The 21,262-nt window shown below is 39.3% G+C and overlaps 1 protein-coding gene across 3 annotated transcripts in view; it reads left to right on the forward strand.

The window, feature by feature from the left end:
- LOC309504644 (A disintegrin and metalloproteinase with thrombospondin motifs 2) overlaps positions 1–21,262 on the forward strand; it is a 178,599-nt gene that overhangs the window by 137,405 nt on the left and 19,932 nt on the right. For all 3 annotated transcript variants that reach the window (XM_082177845.1, XM_082177847.1, XM_082177846.1), the window contains exon 5: positions 7,303–7,386. In XM_082177845.1, coding sequence (XP_082033971.1) covers positions 7,303–7,386 — 84 coding nt within the window. The remainder of the gene's footprint in view (positions 1–7,302; positions 7,387–21,262) is intronic.

Genomic DNA, 21,262 nt, shown 5'->3' on the forward strand with positions numbered 1-21,262 from the left:
CCTGACTTCCCCACTTTGCTGCTTCTCTTTTAAGGTTTGTTGCACATAAGGGCTGTGTGTGATGATGTTTTACGCGTAGCACCGGAATTTGTTGTTGTGTTGGATTTGTTTGTGTGTGTTGAGCGTGTGTGCGTAAATGTCACTTGCTGTGTTTGCTCAGAGAGAAAAATCCTCTGCAGTTTTTCATTGATGATCCCCTGGTCAGTGGCTGGTCTTTCTGAATGATCCAGCAGGAGGAGAGAGTGGGAGCCGTCTGTCTGTCTGCTTGAAAAGGGATCTGTCTACGGGACTGTATGTAGGCGGCAGGCTTGAGCGCCATTCACAACTGAATTTAGAATGCCTTTAGAATTTCGAAGCTTTTTAAATTCCTGAATTTGATTTGGATTTGAACTGAAATAACACACACACAAATTTTTTTTATTTTAATTCACATTCTTGTCTGCTGCAACTGCTGCAAGTGTAGTTTGGAAGATTTGTAGGTTCCAGTATGAATGAATAATAATCAATGTTTGACAAGCCACCTATAGAAATGCATATTAAAATAGTTATGTTTCATTATATTTAAGAAATTAGGCCCTATCAATTCAAATTCCAGCTCATGAATGTAAAAGGAGCCGATGGATGGATGGATGGATAGATACTTGTATAGTTAACACCTTTTAAATATATAGCTTTTTATTTGTTTATTATGTTGCATTTTGTCCTGCTTCATTTCTGATTCTGGCCTAAAGTGTTTGTGAATGTTTTGCGTTTTCCTGAATTAATTCGATACGTTAATCTCTGTGTGGGAGTTGATGTATTTGTGAATGGGATTTTTGTTTGTTCCGAAGAAATGGTCTGCCCTTAATTTATAGAACTGTGTGAAACAATTCTTTCTTTAAAATGCACTAAGATTGATTGGCTTCACTTCATAGGTCCATGGGAAATGATGAGGAATCGATGCGTCAGACAGGGATCAAAAGATCTAGAGGCCTTTTGACTTACGCCCACACTTCCAATCCACCAATCAGCAATTCTTCACCTTTATTCCACCCCTTTAAGTCTGGGACTTTCAGATTTAGTGTTGCAGTCAAGATAATGGACCAGTATTTGATGCAGAAGCTCTTTATGGGAGAGTTTGTTGTTGTTGTTGATACTTCTTTCTAGTTTTCAATCTTGGGAAATCTCAGAACATGCTGATCTAAGATTGCCTTTAGCACAGAACTGAAAGTACCACATCAGATCCAGGAACACGCCATCACAGCCCCTTCGCAGTGCCCACTGCGAAGCCAGTCTGTGTAATGGAGCTGAGACCTTTGGGTGTAGCATTAATTGTGTGAATTGAAAGTCGACAATATTAATTGCTTCCCTCTATATTAGTCGCTCCTCAGGAGTAAACAAGACGTGGGCAGACGGACCATTATGTAATCAGCACTTCATGGACATGTTGTTCTGGCCCTCAAATGTCAGACAGGTAATAATGGTCCAAAATGTCAAGTGAAAATGGCAGAGATTCAGTAATGAGTCTGAGCAAATACTGTCCACCAATGCATACCCTCATATCTCTGAGCATTCCTGTACATCACAGAAGAATGAAAGGGAGATTGGGAGGACCGCCAGCCAAGAGCCTGATGGGATTTCTGTGCTCATTCACTTTCCTCTCCTGGACTAAAACAAGACGGTGATGATTCAGCATAATATATATGTGGGATGCAAGGTGAAATCAGTGTTGTATGGGGATTGAAAGATTTGTTTGGGAGTGATTTGTCAAAATTTGTTTGCAGTGGCAAGAAGTCTTTTCTGTAGTAATTTTTTTTTTTAGGTGCAGCATCTGTATTTACAATAAAACCGTGAGACGCATTTAGATTATACGTAATATTGTACAATTACGATAGAATATACAGTAGACCGATTCAATTTACCACTCCTGCAATTTCTGAGTGAAAAAAGTAAATCCTACACCAATTTTTTTTTTATGTAGTTAATTTTGTGGCATTTAAAATATGAGTACAGCTTGGCAATTAGCCAAAAAGTGGATATATTATTATTATTATTATTTATTACTCTACATTATTTTAATTATATTAATTAATTTTGTATTATATTTACTTCTTATAGTTGGCATGAAATGGAAGTTGAAAAAATATTTTCTTCCCCATTGTGACGTATTTCTGAGTAAAACAGCTTCTCGATCAAGAAAAAAAATGTAGGACGATCCATCGGGAATTGATTGGATGGATCATTGGATTGTTGTGGTTTGTTATTGCTATGATCTCATTTGAGTGACAGGTTGTCCCGCCTTCACACCAGTAAACACGTCATCAGAGAAGAGGTGTTGTTGCAAGAGAGAGAAGAAGTTATTTTGATTAAAGAATAGGAGGGCAAATGATTTAAATAATAATAATTATAATAATGTGCACAAATAAATCATTTATAATTAATACTGAAATATTCCATACATTTTTTTATTTTTTATTTCATGGTAACTTTAGTGAAGTAGTTTAACTCAAAATTAAAAATCATTATATTAATGAAAATATAAATGAAAGTTATATAAGTTATAAGCAAAAACATTTTTATTATTGAAGGATTTCCTGGTCACTCTTTTTAATGTAATCAAAATGAATGAGGATAGGTGCTGTGCTGCTCCCAAAAAGACAACAAATTATCATGAAAGCACCATAAAAATACTCCATACTGTATGTCTTATTTTATATATTCCATATCTAAGGGGAGCTTTATGATAACTCCATGTGAGAAATACAGAAATTTAGGTTTTCACTAAAAAGAGATTTCAGTCATGTTTGCTTCTTGAGATACCAGAAACAATGGTGTTTATTATGATTGAAGGTTTTTGAGCGAACTATTCCTTTGACAGTGTATTGTTAAAACCCCACTATACCTGTGATTAAGGAAACACTTTGGCACTTAAATCCCTTCTACGCAAATGCTCACATTGTTGGAAAGCTTAATATTAATTAGAGTCACAAATCTTTATCAACACCAATAGTGTTCTTCCTCAACCTCCTACAGAATAAAAACCCTATAGATTCCCCCTTTAGCACTTAAATCCCTTCTATCGATGTTGTTTTTACAGTTTGGCAAGGCCAGATGATAAACAGGTCTGATAAGATTCTGATAAGTTGGCCTCTTTTTAAATGGCTCCTTACCATGGCTCTTTTACACTGGCTAATCTATTTGATGAGGGAATGTTGGTCATTATACCTACCCCCCCCCCCCCCCCCCCCCCCCCCCACACACACACTATGCACTGACTACTCACTCGGTCACATACTCACACATAGATTTTTTGGCCCCTCTCTCCTCTAATTCTATCTTCCTATCTGCACCCTCTGCTATTTTCTTCACTATCCCCTCCTTCCTCTAAAGCGGTGAAGCCACAATGCTAGCCCCTGCTGCATTATTAATGGGATATTAATGATTTTCTGACTTGCCGACCTCTAGGTCTCCATTAGTTACCTGTATGCTGATGAAACCCAGTGCTCCTGAACAAGGCCAGCAACCAGGGCTGTACTAATGAGACCTACACTCTCACGTTCATTAACATAGAGAGAGATGGGTGGGAGGAGGGAATCTATAGGGTTTTTATTCTGTAGGAGGTTGAGGAAGAACACTATTGGTGTTGATAAAGATTTGTGACTCTAATTAATTTTAAGCTTTCCAACAATGTGAGCATTTGCATAGTAGGGCTGGGCACAACAGCATTTTAGTAGCATGTTAAAAATTTTGGTAACACTTTACAATAAGGTTCATTAGTTAACATTAACTAACCATGCGCAATACGTTTGTTATACTGTATTTTTTCATCTTTGTTAACGTTAGTTAATAAAAAATACAGCTGTTCATTGTTTGTTTATGTTAGTTCACAGTGCATTAACTAATGTTAACAAGATTTTAATAAAGTATTAGTAAATGTTGAAATTAACATTAACAAAGATTAATAAATGCTGTAGTTCAGTTACACTTTATTTTAAGGTGTCATTGTTACAGTGTAATTATATATTTAAGTACTGAGTAATATTAATTAACTACTATAGGGTTAGGGTAGGATTGGGGTTTGGTTGAGGGTTAGTTGCATGTAATTATGCTTAATTTACTGTTATTACTATGGTAAGTACATGTAACATATGTAACAAGGACACTGTAAATACCTGCAGTTCATTATTACTTCATGCTAACTAATCTAGTTAAGTAATGTTAACTAATGAACCTTATTGTAAAGTGTTGCCAAATTTTTAAACATCTAAGATTTTGATAATACAGCTTTTGCGAGAATAATGTCCTTTATTCTCATAATTTTAAATATGTTATCAGTATATTTTTTAAATGTTATTACTTTAATCAACACTTTATTTCTCTAGTCCACTTTAGACATTCTACTAACTAACTTTCCAACATGTCAACTGTCATTCATTACAGCAATAGTAGACTGTCTGCTTAATATCTACTAACACTTTATTTTGATGCTCCACATCAAATACTTATAGTCATTCTACTGACTATAAGCAACTTTGCAAGTACATGTCAACTTATTCTACTAACCCTAACTCAAACCTAACAGTCTAATAATACTATATTGAGAGTTAGTTGACCTGTAGTTGCAAACTAATGAGAGTTAGTTGTTATTAGTCGCAAAGTTACTTATAGTTATTAGATTATATATATACAGGGTTTGAAATGAACACCCGCATTAAAAACCAACAGTGGCGGGTAACGCTGTCAAATCACTAGCCAATTTGGCGTGTTACTATGTTTACACACTTTGCTGGGGAAGTTTGTGTACGGTAAGCCAAATCTGCGCGGATTTAGCACAAATACTCAATTTGTGAGTCATGAGTCATCGTGATTATTAAATATAGCATATTGCGCAAAATCTGTGCATATCTGGCTTACTTGAACATGCGTCACTACGCAACAAATAACGGCACGCTTGTTCATTTGCATTGAAGCAATAGCGAAGATTAAAAAGCAATTGGTTAACAGAAAAGACATTGTTATTTTCCAACAACCATATCATACAGTGCACTTTCAAATTTAAAACTTTGCAGGATGTTTTCATTCACTTAGAGCTATGTTACACACTACATGAAAGATCATTTTCAAAAATCCATAATAGGGGCCCTTTAAAACCATTTGATTGCATCGTAAGTTACTTTTTTTTTTTTTGCCAAAATGCACAAATGCAAATGACAGCAGAATGCCAATTTATACACTGCTACTCTCACATAATAGTACAATACATACTATAGTATATATCATACCTTTCAGCCCTAGCGTATACTGTAATAATATGAGATAAATAAACTTTCACTGCCAGCCATGTATTTATTTTTCTTTGAAGTGAAGTCTGGAAACAAGGCAGTAGCCATATCCCATCATGCACTGCTTCTGCTAATGCAGAGTCCTGAGGTGTTGCACAGTATGTGCCATATGAAAGTCGTGCCTCAGTTTAACGATCATTAAAGTTCGGAACACTGGAGTCATGGTCACCTGGCATCTGTATTAACATGGTTACTAAGGCAACCAAGCCTAAGAGCTGCGCTCTTTAGAATTTCTGAAGAAATCTTGGCAAACTCTACGGTAAAGGCCTATCCACTAGTTTGAAAGATAAGCTTTTGGCCACTGTAGACACACATACTATTTGAAACTGAAGGGGAAGAGATGATGAATTCAGAAAAGTTGTGAATCGTAAAGACAAAGTCTGCAGAAACATAACGAAACACTGACAGACAGCACAACCAAAACATATTCTGACAGTCAAAAAGAATGACAGCGAAGAGGGAATGCCAGGAATACAGAGAGAGAGAGAGTTAGGGAGACAGGGCTCCACCCCATTCTGAAGTTTGCCGATTGCTTGGCAATGTAAATGAGCAGGTGAGTCGGTGCAGCGACACATCGGGTTTGGAAAGCATGCTGTATAATCCTTTTCCACATTTTCCTTCTTCCTTGCTGCCCTCTTTTAAGCCCCTTTCTTCTTGTCTGTCTTCGTCTCTTATTCTCGCTCCCCCTCCCGCAGTCTGTCCATCAGAAATCTCATTATTGTTGGCTGTGTATACATCTCAGTGTCTCATTAGCAGGCTTCCAGAGCGGCAGAGGACACAATGTCTGAACTTCTGTACCAATTTGTCTGCCTCTGTCTCCCTCTCTGTCTGGGAACCGCGTTTCCCACAGTGCATTAGGCCTATCCTTCAGCAAACTGAACAAGTAAAGATGGCCGAGGTGCGGGGTGAGAAGTCAAACTGCAGAATCATGGGAAATGAAAAAGGCTCTCTTGACCATCATTGGGTCCAGCTCTGCAGTTTGTCTGTGTGTTTCTACATGTGTCTGTGGGGACCAAATGACCCCCAAAATTTGGTAAAACCTGAAAAACCATGCTGAAAATGATCTGGCCTCAGATGGTTTTCTGGTCTTAGCTGGCGTGATATGTTCTAGATGTTCTTCTCGAAACCCCTCTAAAACCAGCAAATCAGACTAGTCTAGAGTTATGTTTTAAGCTGAAACGTATATTAGCTTCATAGGGACTAAATGTATTTTATGTACACTAGCATTCAAAAGTTTGTGTTTTACTGCTCTGGAAGCCTGCAATGTTTTTGAACTAAGGCTGCACTCATTTCACCAAGGCTGCACTCATTTGATAAAAAAAAATACTGTAAAATCTGTAATATTGTGAAACAATGTAAAATATAATTTATTCCTGTGATGATGGCACAGCTGAATTTTCAGCAGCCATTACTCCAGTCTTCAGTGTCACATGATACTTCAGAAAACTGTTTTGATAATAATCTGAACTTTTTGTAGAGCCGCAATGTTGATACAGTTGTGCCGCTTAATATTTCTTAAAGATTTTTTTTCAGAATTATTTGATTAATAGAAAGTTCAAAAGCAGCACTTATTTAAAATAGAAATCTTTTGTAACACTATTAATGTTTAAATGTAATGCATCCTTGCTGAACATAACTATTAAAGTGAAAAAAATATATATTTGACTGACCCCAAACATTTGAACGTTAGTGTACAAATAGAAAAAAGTTTGGGGTTAGGGTTAATATTTATAATCAGTTTAGTTTTAAAATGTTTTAAGTGATGCTAGCCATTTTCCATCACACTTCTTTTTTCTAACATAAACATGTCTAAAAAGTATGAATCTAAACATGAATCTAAAAGGTATACAGTATGAAGTTGAACATAATTTTCTTTAATAGGTGTTTTGTATATTGAGACTTTTTACGCTCACAATATCAATATCAGTCTCAATATGAAGCTCTTAATGTTGGACCTAACACTGCTTTTCTCTCTTCACAGGTTAACGAGATCTATCATGACCAATCTCTCGGGGCACGAATAAACGTGGTGCTAGTTCGGATTGTTTTGGTGGATGCCAAAAAAGTAAGAACCACTGTGTGTGAATCATGACTAATGACATCATGCATCAAATATCAGATGAAAAAATTAAAAGTCAGCATGAAATTATTATTAGTATTGCCCTATTTGCTATTTTATTGCACACTTCTGGTTTTATTATACATTATCATAATTTTATACATCTTTATCATAATCAGTACATCTTTTATCTACATTAAAAAAAACTTCACATCACATTATGACATCACAAATCTTTGTAGTCATATTTAGTGTAATCTTTCCTTTAGTTAGGCTAATGCTTCAGAGACAAATATTAGCAAAAGATTTGTTGACTAACTTCCTAAAAAGTGTAAACTGTGGTTTTGTGACAGTTTCAACATTGCTTGAGGAGCCCCACACATTAAGCTGTGGATCAACCAATGGCATGATCTTTTTTAATCAATTGAAGTGATTGGGAAACTTTATTTTCAATTCAGTTTGGTATAGCCAGTAGAAGTGGAGAAATGACACGCTTCTCTTTAATAGTTGGAGTTTCATCTGAGACTGATTTCATGTTCAGACTCTAGTTTTCACCTTGATAGAGCACTAATATAACCTAAAACATTGTTTTTTCTTTTGACAAAAATTCCAAAATGATCAATTTCGCTGTCTGTAGCTATTTAGCACCTTTGCAGTTTTATATCATGACAGGTTGACATATTGCATCATGTAAAGACACACACTCCATGTATCTACTGTATCTCTCTCTCTCTTCCACCCTCTGTCTCACACTCACACCAACACAAACACATAAACACACTGCTAGCTTAGCTTACATGCACATCTTTTCCCACCCCCTTCTGCTGGGTGCTCACCATGGCCTAGGGCCTGTTATTCCACCGGACTGAGCAAACGGGAACTAAAAGCATAGCTTTCCCATGGGAGTCTTTTCAAAGTCACACGCCTTCACAGTTCAACACCAAAGCACACAGAGTGCTGATGTTATGCAATTGCCCCCCCCCCCAACACATAAACATGCACACACCAGCACCTCCCCTATGGGACTGAGCAAAGGATTCTGGGAAGAAGAATCAAGAATGCCAGATAAACAATCAATGATGACCCTGCCTCATTCATAAACACAGCTCCATAAAATGCTGCTCTTCCTGTAACTGGAGATCAGGGAGAGGCTGATCTCAGATCAGAGAGACCGTCTCAGATGTGGTTGACCTGATAGTGACCGCAGTTCTAGGCTCAGCTTTCATCTGACACAGTTCCTCAATTAGAAAATCCCATATCTCTTCAATATCTCACATAGACAGAAATTTAATTAAATGAATAGCAATAGTGTGCATTACAAATGCATTAGTGGTGGAGATTTTTCAGTGACTGTTTCCATATTTTACATCCTTATGCCAGTTGGTGGTGATGGGTGACTGTCTTTATGAGTGACATTGAATCATTAATTCAAGTGATTCGTTCAAAACACTGATTCATCAGGAACAAAACAAGTGACTGCCTTACGACTGAGTCATTGGGCCCTATTTTAACGATCTAAGCACATGGTCTAAAGTGCACGGCGCAAGTTCACTTAGGGCGTGTCCGAATCCACTTTTGCTAGTTTAAAGACGGGGAAAATGGTCGGCGTGCCAGGCGCATAGTCTAAAAGGGTTGTCCCTATTCTCATAATGAGTAATGGGTGTGTTTTGGGATTACATGTGTTAAACCAATCCGAGTCTCATCTCCCATTCCTTTTAAATGCCAGTTGTGCTCGCGCCATGGCAGATTCGCTATTTACATGACGGAATTTGATAGTGGAAAGACCGAACGCGTCTCCAGAGCGCAAACGGAACTGCTCGTGCTGCGCGAGGCAAAAGTGCGCAAGCAGACCATCTATGAGACAAGCCGGATTCCACCATATCTTTATGTACGCAATAATAATCTTTTACATTGTAATCCTTTTATTTTAAATATTTGGCATGTTTGTGTGCTGCTGTACGTCCCTGTATGTGTAATAAGCAGAGTGTACGCAAGTTGTGAACCCGCCTATTGGCGCACATTACTAACGCTCATTAAATAACCAAAAAAATATTGCGCCATTGACTTTAGACCAGGTTTCAGTTGGTCAATGGCGCAGTCTATTTCTGTTGCCTCAAAATAGCAACGCACCAACAATGTGCCAGAACACACCTCGTTTTCAGACCAACAAGTGACGGCCTTTATGAGAGAGCCATTGAAACAAAATAATTAAATTATTGTTTCATTAACGTGAATCAATGAGTGAGTGATATATTCAATCATTTATGAGAGTTCCCTTTCAGTCATTCACGTTCGACTGAATGGGATCACGCTAGGGAGCCTGTCATCTTCGAGTACTATTGAATGAGCCAATGTAATTGGCGTGCGTGATTCGCATCACACACTCCGCCCCCGCGGTGCGGGTATAAATACGCACTAGTTGCTTTTTGCTTTGGAGCCGATCGTTTTTGATGTCTCTGAAGAGTATTGTTGTATACAATGAGCGAGTGTGTTGGTGTTCTTCTAGGAAGACTCTCCCAGTTGCTGGTGGTTCTACAGCGCGAGTGCAGCGGTGATCGCGAGCTTTGAGCCCTCAACTGCTGTTTTAACAGCATCAAATTTCTGTGTTTGTTGACGGCTGGCTAGAAAAATTTGTGATTTTACAACAACGTTCGTTGTTTCAAAATATTGTGAAAAACACCACTAACCACTCGGTGAGTTGAACAGTTTTGAAAACGAACGTTAAGGGTTGTTTTAAGCACATGTTTGTGCATGGCCATAGACTCCCATTCTAAAGCGGTCATGGGCAATTCTAAAATAGTAAAAAAGTCGAGACAGGAACCATTGTCAAAATTTCTTTGTCCACCACTCTTGTTCATCCAAAACAAACTACAAAATAGACTCGAAGTGTTAAATACCGGAATTGTCCTTTAAACAGGCGTATGATAATTTGGGTAAATGTGTAAGCTAGATGTATGCTTTTATAATAAATTGTCTATCTATCTATCTATCTATCTATCTATCTATCTATCTATCTATCTATCTATCTATCTATCTATCTATCTATCGTAATAATGTATGATTTGCAAAAATGAAAACTGCTGCTTCTGTGTAGATGAGAGAATCAAAGTGCGCGTTGTGCACACGCTACATTGATTATGGCCAAGCATGCACCCTTAAAATAGCATATGAATAACATGCACAACGCGCCACTGACTTTAAACAATATTTTCCTGGTTAGTGGCGCAATTGTTTTCTAAACCTGCAAAATAGCATGAAGGAATGTTTGCGCCGGAACACGCCTCCTCTTTGCGCTGAACCGCCCTGGGGAGCGCAAGTGTATTTCCTAACTTACCGACGTGCGTCTGTGGAGGGAAAAGTCCGCTTTGCGCGGGTGCAAAATAGGAATGATACATGCGTCGGTGTACAAAGTCAATTGCGCTGGGTGCAATATAGGGCCCATAGATGTATAATATATATACGTATATAATGTATGGGTATATATGCAGCACCTTGAAGCAGCTTTTGTGGATAGTTTGTGTTCTCATTGCGAGGATATGACTATCGCGGTGTTTAGATCGAGACTTGCCTTCATGCGTGAAGGTTACCATGCCCCGCTACGGCGCCGTGTGGGATGGGTGATCAGAGGATCATAGTGAGGCTTCCCTGCCCGGTAACCAATCCCTGTGGGCCCCTCACTCCAGCCGGTGGAGCTAGTGGCTAGTGGTGGCTAGCATTAGTGGTCCAGGAGCGCCATCGTTGGCTCAGCCTGGTTGTTAAGGCGGATGCGGACAAGGTTCGGTTCCTGGTCTCCCAGGTTGGGCTGGTACACCTCGGGTATGTTTGTGGTTCCCTGGCCCGGTTTTATGGAAGCCTAAAATGCTTCCAACCGGTCCAGCCTGGCCCCAAAAGGTACCTTCAGACTCGGCTTGCGATTCATTTCGCTTGGCTTCCGCCCAGGCTCAGTGATATTCATCATACCTAGGTGTTGAGCAGAGATGCTCCTAAAAATTTGTGAGAGTCATCACACCTAGGTGTTGAGCAGTGCGTGTGTGTACATCGCAGTTCTACTGGCGAAGGACGCGAGCTAGCCGTTCCCTCCAGCCGATATGAAGTCTGGCTTCCATGAGCCCGTACTTCATTGTACCCTAAATGTGTGGTGGGTTATGACCATCTTGCATCTGTGTCAACTGAAACGGGCCATTTTTCGAACGCCTCCGTTTACTTTCTAAACACAGAGATGCATTTTCAAAAATGCCCCGTCCCCAAGCTTGGTCTGCAGCGTTCGACCTGAAAGACATGTACTTCAGATCTCTATCCTTCCGCTCCACAGGCCTCCTGTGTTCTTGCGTTCGAAGGTAAAAAGTATCAGTACATGGTCCTACCCTTCGAGTGCTCCATAGCCAGTTGGGTCTTCAGGTCAACTGGGAAAGAATAAATTCGCCCAAGGGTTGAGGATCTCTTTTCTAGTATGGAGATGGTCTCGGTCCAGCGCATCTCTCAGATGGAGGTGTGTCATCTCAGTGCTATTCAAGAAGTGAGAAAGGGTCCCACAGAAACTTTTCCAGAGGCTCCTGGGGCATATGGCAGACGCAACCACACGGCTTTCTCCATATGAAGACGGCTTCAGCACTGGCTTCACGGCCGAGTCCCGAGGTGGCCGTGGCAGAGTGACACGCTCCGTGTGATAAACACCCTGGCCTGTCGCCAAATCCTCAGCCCGTAAACAGACCTTTTGTTTCCCCGGGCCAATGGCTCCTAGAATGAGTGTCCACTAATACCGGCTGAGGGCCCACGTATAAAGGGCATGCAGTAACAGAGGTCTGGGCGCCCTCTGACTGCATTGGCATTTATTGCCTCGAGTTGCTTACAATTTCCTCGCTTTGAGACACCGCTGCTCAGTGAGCATATACCGGTTTGAAAAGACAACCTTGCGACCGTTGAGCTACGCTCCCCTCGCATATTGCAACTCGCCCGCCACCACCTCCTTGGAGTCAGAAGCTTCTAAGGTCGCTTCATTCCACTTATTACTGCTGGCCTGCTCAATTGTGCCGCTGACAAGCCTCACGATAGCCTCTGGCCCAGAAAGAGTGGAGACTCCGTCCCCTGCTGGCCAGCTGTTTGGGACCACTGTTTGGGACCGCACAGTTACATCTGTTGCCCCTCCGGACTCGTCCCTCCGCCAGTTGTTTTTTCCCTGGGGCCCCCGCAGAAATACGTTCCCCAGTGAGCCTTCTTGCACTACGGTGTTAAAATCAGTAAAGAGATAGAGCAGGTCTTGCTTGTTGCCCTTTATTGGCCCAACCGACCTCTCCTCTTGACAGCCTTCCTGACTCCTTCCTCTGAGTACATTCTCAGGGATTGGGCATGATGGCACCCGCGTCTAGATCTTGGAGAGTTCCAGGTCTGGTTCTAAAAAGAACGGGATGCGGAGGTTCTTTTTTATGCCGTTGAGACCATCACTTCTGTGAGAGCACCCTCTCAAAAAGAGGCTCGATCCCCCTTAGAAGTGGAACCTATTCGTTGAATTGAGTCTTCTCTCCGTGAGGAGATCCCGAAGGTGTTCGATCACTTCAGTGCTTCCTTCCTGCTAACGGTTGGAGTGAGGGCTGTCTCCTCCACCTCAAAATGTTGTGGCCTCTGTATTGACGCACATCCTGATGCAGTGGAAACAAATCCGTGGGAATTACGACTTGATCGTCAGGTTCCTGAAGGGAGCAAGGAGACTGAATAACCGCCTTGCTCTTTACTCTCTTGGGACTTATCTCTGGTGCTACTGCACTGCAGAGACCTTCATTGAGCCCTACAGGCAGTGAGTTAAAAATTCTGTTTTTAAAGAAACAGTTCTCCTGCTTGTTTGGTCTCTATCTAGAGGGTAGGGACTTGCCCGCATTTTCAGTTCGATAGGGTACGCTTTCGCAGTGGTCCTGTGGAACAGCAGTTGACTTCCCTGGCCTAAGCCTGGCCCTTTTCCGCCTCAAAATTGCAGGGGGTCAGGAGGCTTTCGTCCAGGCACTGGAAGGTAGCAGCTCTAGTGGCTCTTTCCATAGTAGATCCCATTCAGTCGACGTCGACTACGTCGAACGTGAACGACTGAGAGGGAACGTCTCGGTTGCGTATGCAACCCTCATTCCCTGAAGGAGGGGACGGAGACGTAGTCCCTTAGCCACTATAACTGGACCACCACTGACTCCGAGTTAGTCTCGGCTCCTCAGCGAAAAGCAACTAGTGCGTGCATCCACTTCCGTATTTATACCCACGCCGCAGGGGCGGAGTGTGTGATGCGAATCACGCACGCCAATTGCATTGGCCCGTTCAATAGTACTCTAAGATGACAGGCTCCCTAGCGTGATCCCATTCAGTCGACGTCGACTACGTCTCCGTTCCCTCCTTCAGGGACCGAGGGTTGCATACGCAACCGAGGCGATTCAGTGAATCATTTATTCATCAAAGTTGTTCAAAAACACGAATTCTTTCAGGAGAGCCACTATTCTGCATTTCTCAGAGACAAAACGGTTAATTTTTCTGTTGTTTTGTACCTTTTGAACAGTAATTGGCAACATTTTGTCTAAAATGTAAGTTACTCAATATTAACTTTAAGTTCATTGAACTGTTGAATAAAATCAATATCACACTTGCAATCTTGCTGAAAGTTATTTACTTTTGCTAATGTGATATTGCTTAACTGTCTTTTTTGTTTCTAGGTTTATTTATCCTAAGGATTTTTAGGAGGTATAAAAGCTTTACTTTAGATCAAGTGTGTATTTTATTGTTGCCGTTGTTAAAATACTTTCTCTCATGCCAGTTTAACATTTAATTAAGCCTTTCATAGGTTAGATTCCCATTGGTTAAAACCTTTCAACATTCTTTGTTTGACCTACCGGACACAGCAACATTGACAACCAATAATGTGAGTTAGCTGTGAAGCATTTTTTTTGTTTAGTTTTTTGTGTTTTTTTTTGTTGTTGACAATGGCAGATGATAAGAATGTTTGTTATTATTGTTTTTGTGACATTCATTCTTTTTGGTGCCACTAGTTTCATACTTCACCTTTATATGAAACAATGCTGAGACAAACACAGCTGAAATTTGAAAGAGCAATTTTCCTCTGGGAAAATCGGAATAATATGATGTCTGGAAAAATGCATCTTAATCAGTTGTGAAGTTAACACTGTAACAATATTTGTTGTTATGGGAAGAAGGAGACGGGAACCGGCGAACGTTCACAAACTTATATATAAGTAAATAAACAAATGACAAAACGAAAGTAAAGGCAGAAGTCCCTCACGGACGACTGCTGCCACATACAATACAATAGAAACACAACATAAATCCAAGCCTGGTCCTCTCTCGATCTTCACTGTCATCGCTCCTCCTTTTATGCTTCCGCTCCTCCTTGAAAGATATGAGACGAGGTGCATCGCGCAGGTGTCGCTCATCAGCAATTACGCCACCGTCCTGCTCACACACCTACGCCATTTATTCAATCAGTATCAGGTTCAGGAAGAAAGGATATTTTCTCCAGGAGTGCTATCTGGATGTGTAACCCATAAGGAAGATATTTTTAAGCCACTTAAACATGACAATCCATCACCTCTCTATCTCTGCGACGGAGCTTACCATTACCACAAATGTCAGTTCACCCAGCGGGAGGAATAGCTCACAACGCTATGGTGCCCTCAAATTTTGCTCTTCTTACTGAGACACTATACCACCCCCAGCCATTATGATAAATGGTGATTTTTCCTCAGTGACAGATAGTGTGTGGGGTTACATGCTGATTACGTGCAGTTTCAGGTGAGATGGAGAGACAGAGGTCTGCAGCGGGTCAGGCAGATGGCGTTTCCTACGCTGATTTGTGGTGATTGTCCCTCTGGCCTTGTCTTTCCAGGATTAAGTTCTTAAAATGCAAACTGTCCCACATGAACTCATCAGGCGGTTAGCACACAGGTCTCTCTCTCTCTCTGTTTATCTCTTTGTCAGTTCTCTTTTCATCTCTGTCTCTATGCTCATACATCCTCTGGTTTCCTTTCCATTCTGTCTTTTTCCTTCAGTCTGTTGGTGGTCACGCTTCGTCTGCCTCTCACTGTGACTTAAAATGTTGTTTAACTCCATTCAGGGATGTGGTGGCCTCAGGGAGCACAGGGACATTCCCAGTGGGTCGGTTGACCTGTGGGCTGGCTTTCAAAACCCAATTTAGATACAAAGTAAATATACAATGATTTTAAAGAGAAAAAAAGGTCTGACACCAAGCCCAAGTAGTCAATTAATTGCTATTTAATGCATACCTAGTTTATGGAAAATTTGCATGCAGGATTTAAACTCAGGTCGCTACAAAATTTTTTCCATCGCTGTTATTTTAGTATTATTTACATACTATTAAAGTTTCTATTAACATTTTGAATTAGGTCTTACTTTTATTTTCAGTTTTTGTTTCAGTTTATATATTTTTGTTTTGAATCGATTTAGTTAACAATTATAACCCTGGTTTCCATCCGATTTCACAAATACACCAGCATTTCCATGCCATGTGTTCAAGAGAACAAAACCATCATGGGGATTTGTGCAAAAATGTTTTCTTTTTCTTCGCTGCAATGCATGTTATTAAGTCACATGACTTTTTTTTATGCATATTTTCTGGTGAAGTTTATTTGTCTTTTTACTGAATGAAAAAAAGTGATTCACATGTTGGTATCCATCCAGCTTTTTTAATGCAAGATCCCATTTATTTTCTCAAATTTTTAAAAAACTAAATAATAGAGCAAGCATTAATTTCTATTAGGCCGGCATAGTCCTTTTTTTAGTTGTGTTCATACTGTACGAGTACATTTCAAGAATGTATCTGACTGAGTGAATATGCATATTTTTCAAAATGAACACATTCTTACAGGATTATCATGACAGCAATTTCTAAATAAGTGCAACATAATTAAACATAATTTAATAATAGCCTATTAAACTAGTTGTCCGAACATATTATTTAATTAAAGCAAATACACACACTCAGAACTCAATTCATGGCTATCATAACTCAATGCATGGTTTGGGTGGGGATGTCCTAGGATGATAAAACTATCATTTTTTCTTTTCCTTTTTTTGCATGTGTACAAGATTATCTTTTTACTTCCTTTTTAAAGGGCACCTATTATGCCCCTTTTCACAATATGTAAAATAAGTCTCTGATGTCCCCAGAGTGTGTATGTGAAGCTTTAGCTCAAAATTCCCAATAGATAATTTTTTACAGCATGTTTAAATTGTCACTTATAGTGGCTCGTTGGTACAGATCCATCCTCGAGTAACAACGAGAGTAAATGAAGACTGTTCATTCTTACATCCAACAACAAAACACCTCAATCGCTTAGGAGACATTCTTGTCTACAGCTGCTCCAGTCTCAAAACAATGGCGGACTGTGTACAGGTCACTCAGGGCAGGTGTACGCTAAAAGCAGCAGTGTCAGTCAACAGTCGTGGACGGGGTTTGTGCAAAAGTACGCCACATTGCCCCGAATCTGAGAACGGCTTGTTCTGAGACAGTGCTTATGATTTATGGAGATTTAAAAGAAAAAGCACTGGGTGGATTTTTATCATTATAGGGTGGTTGTGTACACACACTGCCAACACACATTTATGTTCAAACGCCATGTAAAAGTAAATTTTGCATAATAGGTGCCCTTTAATAGAGGCACATTATAATGCAGTTGTTCCATTTTAGCAATTTCATTGCAGATTTGTTAACCTGACTTCACTAACTTTACTCATCTTTCAGTGTGTAAACCTTTCCACTGTCTTTTCTTATTCACACTCACTCGCATTCTCAAATCTCCCAGGATCACCCACTTATTTCAATAGCTCTGCTACAGATATACATCTTTCTCCATCTGTATCTTTTTCTTTCCACCTCTCCCTCCCTCTTATTCTCGCTCATACACAAACGCCTGGTTCTTCCACACCCACTCCTCTCCCCTGCCGCCTCAGCCCCAATCAGCATGCAGCCTCGCCCGTCTTGCCAGCAGGTTGTCCATCATTCCCAATTACTGTGGCAACCGTTGCTGCCGGCAGCGGCACGCACGATCAACCGAGTGACCCCGCGCACCTCCAACAAGGTTTCAACATCACAGTCTCTTCCGCACATCTGTTCCTCTCTTCCCCTCACCTAGCGCCGAAAAAGATAAAGAGACCCTGACACGACACACCCAGCATCAATCCACAGAGCGCGCTTGTGTCTAAGAGTGTGTGTGTTCGGCGGATCACAGAGACGATAAAGATGCCCAGACGTTCTTTTAATGAGCATGCTTGCACGTCTGTCATGTATTCCGTTAACAAGAACAAGATAAAGTCTCCTGTGTACAGAATCCCGAGAAACACCCTTTGTGACATTATCAACAAACATCTCAGTGATGGAATGAAGATAAGTGAAAATAAATCATGTGTTTAGTAACTAGTTTACATTAGTTTGCTGCCTGCGCACAAACCTACCGCTTAAAAATCATCAGTCACAAATAAATGAAGTGTAATGTGAGAATAAAGCGCTGGATGCACTTGTGCTGAGAGTGATGCTGAGTTGAGTTATTTCCCACCACCCTCTTTCTTTCCCATGGTGCACAGCAAGGCATTGGAATGGTGAAGCTTCCCTCTACTGGTTGATGAAGACATTGCAGCGTAGTTCTCAGAGTTCATGACCTTGTTACAACGTAAAAAGCACGAGAGCAAGGCACAGGGAGAGAATAAGGCAGTTTCAGGACACACATCTGGAAAGGATCTCCTACTTCCAATGGCTCTCGTGGCCACGTCATCAAAACACAGCCGCGCATTCCTGTCTGGATGTTTCTCTGCACACATTTATCTTCCTGCACAGAATGCGGCGAAAAACCAGAGCAATGTTTACGTCTGTGTTCACACAAGTGTTAAATGAAGCAATAATAACAGCGTCACGGCTGCCGTGGTTTCAACTTTTTTCTTTTGTTATTGTATAAACATTTCATGTCAACGTGTTCAGTTTCACCACAAATTATATCGATTGGATTGTTCAGTACTTTCAACATCAAAGGGCGTTAATGATACTAAATGATTGATGAACAATTGTGTCGTGCTTTTGAAGTTTGTGTTGATGTAATTGTTTAGGAGTCTGTCCTCTGATTAAAGGAACAGCTTGGGTTCAGCATCTGTGATTTTACCGCAAAAAAAATTGTTTAGATTCATCCCTCAGTGTAATAACAAATAACATTTGTTCAGTAATTGATGGATGTCTAATGGGCAAGTATGAGGTGCAATTTATATGAAATTTACTAGGTTTACTAGGATTAAATGGTCATTTAAAGTTATTTAATATTAATTAAAATGGGCAATGCTATTAAACAATTATATCACACTACTCTCAAGTTAACACAATTATTGTTAAGTCTTGTGGTTATTTGCTACTATTTCAAAGTTTGGGGTCAGTACGTTTTTTTTTTATTAATTATAAAATAACAAAAATTAAATGAATTATAATTATACTTTTTTTTTTCAGCAAGGATGCATTCAATTGATCAAAAGTGACAGTGATGACCTTTATAATATTACAAATAAATACTTTTCTTTTGAACTTTCTATTCACCCAAGAACTGTGAAAACATTATTGATTGAAAATAATAAGAAATATTTCTTGAGCAACAAATCAGCATATTATAAGGATTTCTGAAGGACCATGTGACAATGAACACTGGAGTAATGATGCTGATAATTCAGCTTTGCATCCCAGTAATAAATTACATTTGAAAATATATTAAAGTTGAAAATAGTTTGTATCTTTTTATCAAAGAAATGCAGCCTTGGTGATACTTTTTTCAGAAACATTTAAAAATCTTACCGACATCAAACTTTTGAACATTTTTGAACTTTTGTACATACTTATATTGGTCTGGTGGTAACATGCATCAGTATTCATATAGTTACCTTCAAATGTTTCTCACCCTCATGTCCTTCCAAACCCTAATGACAAGATGGAATACAAGTGGAAAGCTTTGCAATACTAGTTGCTTTTTTTCCAATGATGGCAAAGCATCATAAAAATCATCCATATGACCCATGTGCTGTATTCCAGGCCTTCTGAAGTCATAGGTTTATGCGGGCAACACACCAAAATTTTACAACAGATTCTGTCAGAAATTGTGATAGAATGTACATTTTTGATTAACTGTTCCTTTAATAGTTTGTATTGAAACCCACAATTTAATTTAGATGTTTGGAATTGATTCACACCACCACCAGATTTATTTTATTTATTTCAGGTTTATTTAACAGGGACAATGCACACTAATAATACATAATTAAATGTACAGTGTGCCAGAATTAGCCCAAAGGCTATTTGGTTCAGTACAAAAAAATGCTAAACTTTGACAAAAATATTTAATTTTTGTTATAATTGTGATTTTATAATATTTAGATATGAATCCAACTGAATCCAACTTGTGAAAAGATATCTTTCAGGTAGTCAAATAGCAAATAGCATATAGTGGAGCTCTATGGCCATCTAGTGGTTAAAGTGATATTTTTTTTTTTTTTTTACTGCATTTTCCAAAAATGTTACATTAAACCATTTAAAATGATCCATGTTATCCCCATGAATGAAAGTTAGAAATCTGGGTCTTTTATAAAGTGAATTTTACATCAAATGCTGTTTTTTTGTAAAAAGCTTATTTAAATAAATATTTATTTATTTATTTATAGAAATTTAAAAGATATCATAAATTCTCCAAAAACTGCACAAATGTTGAGTAAAAACATTAACAAACAGAATAAAATTACATTTGTAAAAAAAAAAAACTATTATCTTGTTACAAAATTAAATGTTATTGTCTGGGGTCTCTGGAGACCCCAAAAAACACGAGTGTAGACATAAATAAAGACCATCAGAGGGTTAAGTTAAGTTTAAAAGAAGCGTACGTTTTAAAATTCCTAATGTGAATTGGAATGAGGTTCCATTCACTAGCAGCCCTGACTGAGAAAGCTGTTTGACCAAGTGCACTCTTCCTAAACGGGACAATGCAGTCACCTCTTGCTGCACTCCTTGTAGATCTGCAAGCATTTTTCGCTGTTCTCACAAACTGGCGCAATACAGGAGGAGCCAGTCCATGCAAAATTTTGTACACAAGACAGAGATCTGCATATATAATCAAGTTTTCGAAATTCAATAGACTATATTTTTTTTAAACATGACAGTGATGATAATATATGGATTTCCTATCAAGTACTTTAATAGTTTTCTTATATAGGGAGAGTAGTGGTTTGAGAGAAGTGTTGCTAGCTTGTGACCAGGCTGTCAAACAATATGTTATATGAGATAAAATCATTGAGTGCATGAACATCATAGCGGCCCTTTTTGACATGCAGCTACAGACATATCTAAAATTTGCCAGGTTGTACTTAATGTGATTACAAACCTTCTTAATGTGTAATTTAAAAGTAAGATTATTATCTATGTATACTCCAAGGTATTTAAAATCTGAGACGACTTGTAGTCTCTCCCCTGCTACGACTACATCAGGTTCTACACAGCGGCTTTTAGATTTACTAAAAAACATGCATACAGTTTTGGATACGTTCAGTTGAAGGCAATTGTGATTTAACCATTCTGTAATATTTTGCATCGAGTTTGATAGCAGATCAGCAGCTTGTGCTGCACTGTTAGCATGTTCAAAGATTACTGTGTCATCTGCATACATTTGGGTGTTGGCATTAGGACAAACATTTGGCAAGTCATTTACATACAAAGAAAATAAAAGTGGACCCAAAATAGAGCCCTGTGGGACACCTGCAGACAAGGCAATAACACCTGATTGATGATTCCTAACTCTAACGAACTGAGTCCGATGTGTTAAATAAGATTCTACCCATTTAATAGTGCCTATATCGAAATTAAAAG

The sequence above is a fragment of the Leuciscus leuciscus genome (genome assembly GCF_965113295.1).
Source record: "Leuciscus leuciscus genome assembly, chromosome: 8".
Classification (NCBI taxonomy): Eukaryota; Metazoa; Chordata; class Actinopteri; order Cypriniformes; family Leuciscidae; genus Leuciscus; species Leuciscus leuciscus.